At 40.3% G+C, this 10,423-nt stretch overlaps 1 protein-coding gene across 7 annotated transcripts in view; it reads right to left on the bottom strand.

Moving 5' to 3' along the window:
• Window positions 1–1,287: 1,287 nt before the first annotated feature.
• PHKA1 (phosphorylase kinase regulatory subunit alpha 1) overlaps window positions 1,288–10,423 on the bottom strand; it is a 141,817-nt gene continuing 132,681 nt past the window's right edge. For all 7 annotated transcript variants that reach the window (XM_032399136.1, XM_032399137.1, XM_032399138.1 and 4 more), the window contains 4 exons: window positions 8,513–8,683; window positions 6,345–6,398; window positions 4,296–4,496; window positions 1,288–3,062 (listed from right to left, as the gene is read on the bottom strand). In XM_032399136.1, coding sequence (XP_032255027.1) covers window positions 2,889–3,062; window positions 4,296–4,496; window positions 6,345–6,398; window positions 8,513–8,683 — 600 coding nt within the window. In that variant the 3' untranslated portion in view covers window positions 1,288–2,888. The remainder of the gene's footprint in view (window positions 3,063–4,295; window positions 4,497–6,344; window positions 6,399–8,512; window positions 8,684–10,423) is intronic.

The raw sequence follows: 10,423 nt of genomic DNA, 5'->3' as shown, positions 1-10,423 counted from the left end.
AGAACAGGTCCCCTATTGTTATGATGAGCTCTGGGTGTTATATGTAAGTGATGAATCACTTAATTCTACTCCTGAAACCAATATTGCACTGTATGTTAACTAATTTAAATAAAAATTTGGAAAAAAAAAAGAACAGGTTCCCTAAAGATGTCAATAAGCCCATTTTAATTTAGTGAGCCTAGTTTGAGTGGGTATGTGTTTGAAAGATAAAAGTGCATTTCTTTACATACATTATCTAACATTTTATATAACGTATAATATAGAATTTCTATACTAATATTATTCCACTCCATGAGCTTTGGCTGTACTGTGCAATTAAATAGAGTAGGTAAAATAGAGCCACCAAAGAAACTCCAATCACAAAGACACACATAAAGTTTTGCACACTGGCATGAGACGTGATTTAATTGGACATTCCAATTTTTAATTCTATTTTCAAGACATAAGTGCTTAAAAAAAAAAAGAAGGTCCAAGGTGTCTTTTAGTATCACATGCTTAAAAGGAAGAAAATACAAATCAAGTTTTCCAAAAAGTTGCTTTAAATGTGAAGCTGTGCTGTATGGAGAGCATAGTGATGGACAACTTCGTAAAGCCCGGGGAACTGCAGCCATCAGTATTAGCTGAGGCAACTTAGCTTAGCGTGGCAGAGAGTGGCGGTTTTCCCCCCGTGCCACTCCAGACGTACTTCCTGTGGTTGGGTAGGCTTGCAGCCAGTGTGGAGACCAACAGTTTCAGCACAGGTTGTAAATTCTCTCTATCAGCGACCAGAAAAATCACACGATCCGAAAGCTACTTACTGTGTGTTTCCATTTGCTCTAAGAGACATACTAAAAAGGTCGGCCATCCTCTCTCACTTCCACTCGCCTGTTTTCTATCACCCTACTTCCTATGCTCACTTATTCATGTACTCAAAAGATTGTCACTGGTTCTATGAGAATGGTTGAGAGAGCTCCCCATCCCCATCCCCATTCTTGGAGAGAAATCTGAAAAATCTGAGAGAAAGGACAGGATTGAAGTAGGGAGTTACCTGAGTGCAAACAGGGAAATGAGTAGAGATTTTACACATAAATAAGGGGAAGGAGAGTGCTATGGACTGGATGTGTGTTTCCCTCCGAAATTCATACCTTGAAGCCTTAATCCCCAACATGATGGTATTTGGAGGTGGGGGCCTTTGGAAGGTAACCAGGATTAGATGAAGTCACGAGGGAAGAGTTCCCATGACAAAATTAGTGCCCTTATTGAGAAGGAGAAGAGACTAGAGTGCCCGCCCTCCCCCCCTTTCTCGGCCATGTGACAACACAGCAGGAAGGTGGCCATTTGCAAACCAGGAAGCCGGTCCTCACCAGGGACTGAATCTGCTGGCGATCTTGGACCTCTCAACCTCCAGAAATGTGAAAAATAAATGTTTGTGGTCTAAGCCACCCATTCTACAGTCTTTTGTTACAGCAGCCTGAACTAAGGCAGAAAGTTAGGAGAAGCGTTCTTCAAACAAGGCTACCTTAACATGGGACTAGGGAAAAGGACTTAAGGATTCCTCCATTACCCTCGGGGTGTCAGCCCTGGGGGGCCACGGTCACCACCATCCGCGTAACAAACACATATTTACATAGCCTGCCCAATGTAGATACAGATAGATATACAGAAACATCGAAACTATTTACATTCAGAAAAATTCCCATGTATGCTTAGACACGCACCCAAATGCAGGCATTTACAAGGAACAGATAGATGCCCACAGATATCAAAATAACATAGCTACGAACACTCACTAGAGTCAGGGAGTGAAAATGCAAGTGAGGAGTTTAAGAACAGATGGGAGGGCAGTGAGTTGCTGGTGGGTCCGGGGTTGGATGCTGGAGAAAGTGAGTAGGCGAGTGAGACAGAGACAGGTAAGGACCACCAAGGAAGGACTGCTTGGTAAGGCAGCTGTAGACTAGACTGCTGGATTCCTGTTTGCCAAAGACAGAGACTTCAATTGCCGTGTGTGCTGTGTGTCGGCCCACTCTTCAGAGGCAAAAGTTGGGCGCACAAGGCTCTCTTCAGGGCACTAACCTACCTCTGATTCCCTCTCTGCTCCCCAAGTGTAAGACACCACACAGGCATCTTCTCCCTTCGTTTTGGGAATTGGGCTCCTGACTCCTGGGTTATTCTGCGCTTTCTGCTACAAATACATCTCGGAGTACCAGCCATCTTCATACAATGTGATTTCGGTTATTAATACAGAAATTCTTACGTATAGATGCTGCACTAGCATTTTTTGATATTTCCCCAAAGGGAGAGTAGCAATTATGTATGTGGATACAGTGAAGGCAAGAACAGGGATGATAATTCTATACAGAAAGGAGTTCATCACTCTGTGGGGGGCAACATGTGAGTAAAGAAGGAAACCATGACCTGGTACTCTCTTTTCCCCAGAAAAGGCACTTAGAATAGACACTTCCAAGTTATGGCAGTATAAAAATCCAGCAATTTAGGGTTTACCCACTTGAAAGAATGTCCCAAAGCACCCATCACTCATTCACACAATGAAACTACACATGAGAAAAACCAAACTTTAGTAGTAAGTTATTATTAATACCTGCTCTCCAAACAGTAGTTAGAAAACTACGTTTGTAACAGATCTAGAGAATAAAAACACATGCAAACTCTCAGGAACTATGAAAGAATTAAGGCCTACGATGGAGTGCCTGGTGGGGAGCATGTTCCCCCAGGCCAGGGTTCACTTCTAAAGCAATTAGTTTGTCGAAAACGTTCACTCCTCTTGGGTGGGATGGGGTGGAAAGGGGCAGGGGAGGAGTGATCAGGCCAACACGTTTCAGTCTCATGCACAATCAACCGAGGCAGGAACAAGCTGTCAAAAGGCTCCCAGCAGCCAGGGCCCAAAGGCCTCACTGCATGGCGCAGATGCTGTGGGGCAGGAACTCCTGCACGTAGGTGGCGGCTGCCTTGGAGAGGTAGGTCATGGTGCCAAACCTGCCACTGGGTGCACTGTCATACAGAAGAGTACAGATGCCAGACGCAGGATCCTTGGCCAACATGGTATCATCTGCACCGAGGGTTTTCTGTTTGGTTTTTAAGGGTGGGAGAACACAGGGGAAAGGCAAGATTACTAATCCTACTGATTAAAGTCCTGATTAGGATAACTCCGAGCCTCCTCCCCATTGCCAACTACTTGGGTCTTAGGTTGTGTAGGTAGGAAGGGATCAGAGTTTGGCACAAACTGTTGAATATGGATTTCTGTACATGCATTTTTCACTAGATCCCCCAAATCCTATGGCATTATTTGTAAAGAACTGATTGTGTAGAAGTTTTGAAAGTTAAAGATAACAGTTAATTAAACGAGTTGTGTCTGTTAAGGGTCAAATGTTAATACCAACAAATCACCCCGGAGGGACTTTGGTCTGAATCTTTCTAGTACCACTGATTTCAGCTAGTATTATTTTATCTTGCATTTGATCCTGATTTCTTTCTAAGTCACCTTAATTCAAATAGACTGTAAGCTTTCCAAGCTAGAGCCTACGCCTAAAAGGGATCACATTATCCGATACATGGAAGAGTATCTTTTCTGGGGAAAAGAGAGCAATCCAGAATATTTAAAATTAGGACTGTCCTGGAAAATCAAAATAATTGTGATTTCTTTTGCATTCCCCCACAGTGCCAAATAGAATGAAACACCTATTATATATTTTGGAGATTTTCCTATTGACAAGAGTGCATGCCCTTCACCTTAGTATTCCTACTCTTCATCTGGGAAACATTTGGAAAGCTTTCAATAAGTAGTTTGCATTTATTAAATGTGGTTAATTTCCTGGAAGAAGGTATGTTGAGAAAAATTTTTTAAATGTAGAATTAAAAGTTTCACTTTAATATTTTCCTATAGGTAAGTAGCAAACGCAAAAACAAAACCAAACCAAGGTAAAATCAAACCTTCTCTTTTCCTTAAAAGTCCAAAAAAGGATATGCTATCCAATAGTCTCTTATTAAGTCCTTCTTGCTACAGAAAGTCATGTGATAAGAAGAATGAAATATGATGAAAAGCATAAAAGCCTCCTGAGTTCCAGGCAACTTTACCATCTAATACAATCGCAAAACACTTGGTGAAACATGGAGGTCATCCCACCGCCTACTTCTTTTGCCATCAGAGCTCAGAGCCACTCACTACAAAGGGGGACCAGAAAAGAGCTGAGGAAGAGGGCGCAAAAGAGTGACCTTGGCTTCATGAAGCTCTCTGAGTGCAGCCAGGTTAGTGTCGGACATTCCCCTTCGAGAAAACAACCGGGTTGCCGTTTGCCTACCTGTTCTTGAAGGAACAAGTCATTAGCAATATGCACTATTTTTTCCACGGCAATGATGCTTCCTATGCTATGAATTTCAATATCTGCCATCATAGTGAGGACAAGGATGGCTTCAACCAGAAGCTGGCGGTACTCGGGCTGAGGTACGCGATTCAGGACAGATTCCACATGAACAGAGAATTTAATCTCGCCCGGAGTCATCTGTGATAGAGAAAAAGAAAATCAATTCCTAAGCGCTCATCACTGGGGAGGCACCAATCACCTATTCTGAAAGGCAGTAAAAGCAAATAGCCAAGAGTGCTGCTCAGTCTCCTTCAAAGTACCTGAGTGAGTATAAATTGGTTCAATCTTTTTGGAAGGCAGTCTGGTGGCGCATAACAAGAGTCATAAAAGTGTCAATGCCCTCTAACCCACAATCCTATTTCTGAGAGTTCGTCCTAAGTTAATAATTCAAGAGAGGGGGGAAAAAAAAGCCCCATGTGCAAGAGTGTTTATAGCAGCATTAGTCACAAGTGTAAAACTAAAAGTAATCTGAACACGGGAATGGTTGTGTAAATAATGGCACATCATGGTACAGCAACTTCATGAGTTTTTATAGAGTCATTTGAAAGAATAAATATGACGACCGTGCATAAAAGAAAAATCTAAGTGGAACTTAAAGTCGTATTTACATGATGACTAGAATTATGTAAAACAGTTATATACTGTTAGATTAAAATGGGCAGGAAGAAATAAAAAGTTATTTTAGGGTGAAGGGGATTGAGGGATAAGTTTGGGTAAAACAGTATTGAGTATATACTTTACAGTGGCACTGGAGATTTGAACTTTAAAGACCAGGGTTCAAGTCCTGTCTTTGCCAGTTACTAGTTCTATGACCTTGAACAGTTTGTTTCCCTAAATTTGTTTCCTTATCTGTAAACCGGGAACTATGATCCCTTCCTTGGCTGTCTCACATACCTTTGTGAAGGTACTTTGAAGACTCGTAAAGGTACCATTCAGGTATGCATTGTTATTAATTATACTAACATTCTGATCATGCTTAAAAGCAGAGAAAGGACAAATAGAGGTCACAGTGTTCTTTATTAGAGAAGAGGCTTCTAGGCAAGAGTAAAGCCCTGAAGCATAGCATTAGCTTTCTGTACCAGCCCGTCCAGCCATCATCTGCAACAACTCCAGTGTTTTTGAGAATTTTCCCACTATCCAATCTTACAATTCCTAATTTGCTAATTCTAGTTCCTTTGTTGGTTTTGTATAAAGGCGATTCTTTATCATTTCTATGTGATTGGGCGAGAAAGGAAATATAAAGGTACCCGATAATATATGTGTGTGGTTCACGGCAATGTTTTCCAACCATGGTTATCTATCAGACTCATTCTAAAGATTTTTTTTTTTAAGTACAGATGCTCAGGCCCCATCCCTAGAGATTTTAATCCACTAAGTTGGAGATGGGCGTTCAGGTTGCTGTGACACATAGTTCGAGCTAAGGACCACTAGTTCATCATCTAAAAGTCTACAAGCATCCTACTAGAGAAAGGTGGGGGGTGGGCACCTGGGTGGCTCAGCTGTTAAGCATCTGCCTTTGGCTCAGGTCATGATCCTGGGATCGAGCCCCGCATTAGGCTCCCTGCTCCCTCTCCCAATCCCCCTGCTTGTGTTCCCTCTCTTGCTGTCTCTCTCTCGGTCAAATAAATAAAAATTAAAAAAAAAATCTAAAAAAAAAAGAGAAAGGTTGGGATGAGAAGGATGGGGAAATGAGAGACATTCTTAGATCTCTATCTTGACTGCCCTCTCCGACTCTGGCCACACTCACATAAACCAGCCTAATTTAGTCAACCACTAAATGAGGCTGTCCTTATATAATTAATATAACACATAATTGCTCTCTCATGTTCCCATTCTGTTTTTAAAAAACATTCTCTCCTTTCTTCCAATGCACTTCATTTTTAGTTGATTTGGAGTCATAGAACCATTACTTTGAAAAATGATCCCTGAAATACTTGAGCTACACAAACTATCAATCACACAAATGTGAAAGACACAGAATCTCACCTCTCTAGTGGTTGAAGAAGGAAGCACAAAACCTTCCACAGAGAGTCCGTGACACTGCAAAACAGCAAAAACATGTTGTCACTAAGGATATGCTGACAACTGGGGGCCTGTAAGAAGACACTTAGTATTTCTGAGTGTGTTCCATCAGATAGATGCTGAGTAATCGCAGGCCAGTGGAAGGCCCTGCAGCCCAAGTGTCCTTGCCAAGGGGTTGTGATTACTATGTGGCAAGAATCAGGGGTGGACTACAGGACATGCAAGATTTACCCTCTATTTAAAGGAGTGGAAGGGATAGAGAAGGTCTACCTTCTGGGAGAGACTAGCCCCAAAGATTCAGAGACTACCCAAGAGGATATCATGTTAGGTCCCAGACTCATCACAAATTAGCTTTCAGAAAGATGTTTAGGCTGAAGAAAACTCAAAAGCTGCATTTGCAGACATGTATTACTGCATTTTCTAGTGAAGCGTCCCCCCGTCAGCACCCTTGATGATGCCCTCACCCTGCTGTACTTTTTTCCATAGTACTTGTCATCTTTTAACATTCTAGATAATTTACTTATTTAGTATGTTTATTATTTATTGCTTGTCTCTCCCTAGCAGAATGTAAGTTCCATAAGGACAGAGATTGTTGTCTATTTTGTTCTTTGCTGTATCGCTGTGAGCACCTAGGACACTGCCTAGTGCAACAGCGGATGCTCAAGAAATAGTACAGAAATGAATGATATTTCATCTTCTCTCTCACCATCAACTCAATTATTAAAGAGCAATGGGAATTAATGACTTGCTATTTTAGATGTTAAGTAAATCAAAACAATACACAGTAAGCCACAGACAAAGATTCCAACCCCCAGACGCTTCCATCCTATGTTCCATATGCCAAATAACAGTCTTTGTACAGAGAATTACCAGCTTGCAAACATATGCGCAAAGTAATTATGTTACATTCATACTCTAAAAGGAATGGAATGACAAAGCAGAGGGCATTTGTTTTTCCTCTTATATGAGGGTTCCAAGTCCAGGTTTTGATTCTACCACAAAATAGTCAATCTTCCCAGTCATATTTAAATGTTCCTTTTCTTGTAGTCTCAAGGCCTTGTGGTTTTGCACCTTTATCATAACACATCTTGGCTTTGCATCATAGCTGCTATTTATGAAGGTAACTATGGATTAAACTCCCTGGTGACAAGAACACATACCTTCCATGGTATCTGGGGCAGAAGAGCACTTACTACATGTCTGTGAAATTGAATTGCCATAGCCCAGGCATAACTGTGCAGATAAAATACCTGTCTGTAGAGGTTAGATGGAGGAAAGCAAGTTTTAAGTACTCATTGAAAAGAAGATTGCCAGAGCTGGTAGTCTGAGGATTCAACTTCTACCTTTCCAAAAGATCACCTGTTTCTGTCCCTGGGAGAATATCAGTGTGCTAAGGGGAGAAACGTAACTAAAGGTTTTGATGTCCTGGATGATATTTCCTTCAGGTCCTTGCCAAGGGTGACAAAGCTGAAAGTGGCACCCAAGAGACTATAATTGAGACCTATGAACGAGTACAGTGGACTTCTCGGCCCTCTAAAGCTGTCACAATCATAATGGTGTGATGTCCCCTTAACTGTCTTTGGCAAGCTAGGCCTTTGAAAGAAAAACAAAAATTGGTCATGCCAACAGAGTCTTTGGACCATTAGCATCATTATGATCTTGCATTTATTTAGTAGTTTTCATCCAAGAAAAAAATATAAGTAATAGCTCCTTACACTAACTCCCCAGATACCACAGTCATTTTACAATAGCGTTAGCACATTGCTACAGAAAACATTTCCACTCTACAGTAGCTACAAAGAAAGCGGCTCTTTGTTGCCAAATTTGATAAATGTATCACAATGTCCAACAATGCTCAACTATGGCCAAAAGCAGAGAAGCCATGATTTTTGAAATCTAATTTATAAACAACACCATAGCCATAGCAACAATAATAGAAAGAGACTGAATCATAAATAGTATCAAAATAACAAATCAACTTTGTTAATTAGGTCTTCTTCTAGGTTTTGTCCATATGAGCATATGACATTTATATAATTGTGGTGACATCACAGTCATGTCATATCTCAGCCAAGGAGATTGAGGATATCAAGGGGGAAAATAAAGAGATGTCTACAATGTGTTTTTCTCACCTTCTGTAAAACTTTCCATACTTTTTGATAAAATCCAACTGGGACTCTGTTCAGTGCTCCATCTAGCCTTCTTCGGCGTTGCCACTGACCTTGACGATTATCTTTAGATGTCTGTTGAGCATATGCACGAGGAAAGGACCCACTACTTGAAGCCACAGGTGTTCCAGGTGACTTGGGACAAAAGGAGAGGAAAGAACATAAAGCAAAAGTCATCTCTGTTCCTCTGAACAGAATAATAAACACACTGTAGAATTAGAAACCACATAATAAGTGTAACATCCAAGATAAAGAGATTACAGTGAAGCCAGTAGACTGATGAATAGCTAGCGACAATGTAAATGGATACAATCCTTTTTAGAAAGCAATCTAGTGATACTTAAAAGGAGCCATAAAAATACTGATCATCTGGGAGGTTCTTAGCTGTCTCTTTACTTGGTTATCTCTCTGTTAAACTTCTAGCTGTTCTATGGCTTAGTTTGTTGCTTTCAACACAAGCCTCAATCAAATTAAAAGAACTGAAATCAGACAAAGCATGTTCTCTGATTACAATGAAATTAAATTAGAAATTAGTAACAGAAGGAAATTTAGGAAATTTACAAATATGTGCAAATTAGACAATACGCCCCTAAATAACTGGTGGTTTAGGAAAGGAATCACAGGAAAATTAGAAAACACTGAGATAAATGAAAACACAACATACCAAAACTTAAGGGATGCAGCTAAAACAGTGCTTAACGAGAAATTTATGTTATAAATACTTGTACTAAAAAAGAAGTAGGGGCACCTGGGTGGCTCAGTTGGTTAAGCATCCAACTTTTTATTTTGGCTCAGGTTATGATCTCAGGGTTATGAGATCAAGCGCTGCATCATTCTTTGTGCTGAGAGTGGAGCCTGCTAATGATCTTCTCTTCCTCTCCCTCTGCCCCTTCCCCCACTTGTGCGCGCGCTCTCTCTCTCTCTCAAAAAAAAGATGTTTTTTACTCTTGCTACTTTTGATCAGCATTGTACCAGAGGTTCTAGCCAGTGATATTAAGCAAGAAAAGGAATAAAAATCATCCAGAATGGAAAGGAAGAAGTAAAACTACATCTGCAGATGACATGATCTTATATAGAAGGAATTCACAGAAAAGCATTAGAATACATGAGCTCAGTAAAATTGTACAAGATCAATATAAAAATCAATTGTATTTCTAAATAGTAGCAATCAATATTCTGAAAATGAAATTAAGAAAACAATCTCATTTAAAATAGCATCTGGGGGTGCCTGGGTAGCTCAGTTGTTAAGCGTCTGCCTTCAGCTCAGGTCATGATCCCGGGGTCCTGGGATCGAGCCCTTCATTGGGCTCCCTGCTCCACAGGAAGCCTGCTTCTCCCTCTCCTACTCCCCCTCCTGCTTGTGTTCTCTCTCTTGCTGTGTCTCTCTGTCAAATAAATAAATAAAGTCTTAAAAAAAATAGCATCTGAAAGAATAAAATACGTAGGAATAAATTTAACAAAAGAAGTTGTAAAACATATACTCTGAAAACTTTAAGACATGTTGAAAGAAATTAAAGAATGGAAAGAAATCCCATGTTCATAGGTCAGAAGACTTAACATTGTTAAGATGGCAATACTCTTGAAATTTATCTGCAGAATCAACACAATCTTCATCATAATCCCAACTGGGTTCTTCGCAGAAATTGACAAGCTTATCCTAACATTCATATGGAAATTCAAGGGACCCATGATAGCTAATACAATCTTAAAAAAAAAAAAAGACCAAAGTTGGAGTTGCCTTAATCTCTTCAGTTTAAGAAATCTGAAATCATAGGCCATTATATTATGAATCATTGATTTAAACCAAGGAAATTTAATTGGAGATCAGTCTTCCTAAAATGTAACCTTCATGAGGGCAAGGACCATATCTGTTTT

Source organism: Phoca vitulina, unplaced genomic scaffold (assembly GCF_004348235.1).
Source record: "Phoca vitulina isolate PV1807 unplaced genomic scaffold, GSC_HSeal_1.0 scaffold131, whole genome shotgun sequence".
In the NCBI taxonomy this organism is placed as follows: domain Eukaryota; kingdom Metazoa; phylum Chordata; class Mammalia; order Carnivora; family Phocidae; genus Phoca; species Phoca vitulina.
The sequence above is the reverse complement of the archived record's forward strand: the minus strand, read 5'-3'. Positions and strand labels throughout refer to the sequence as shown.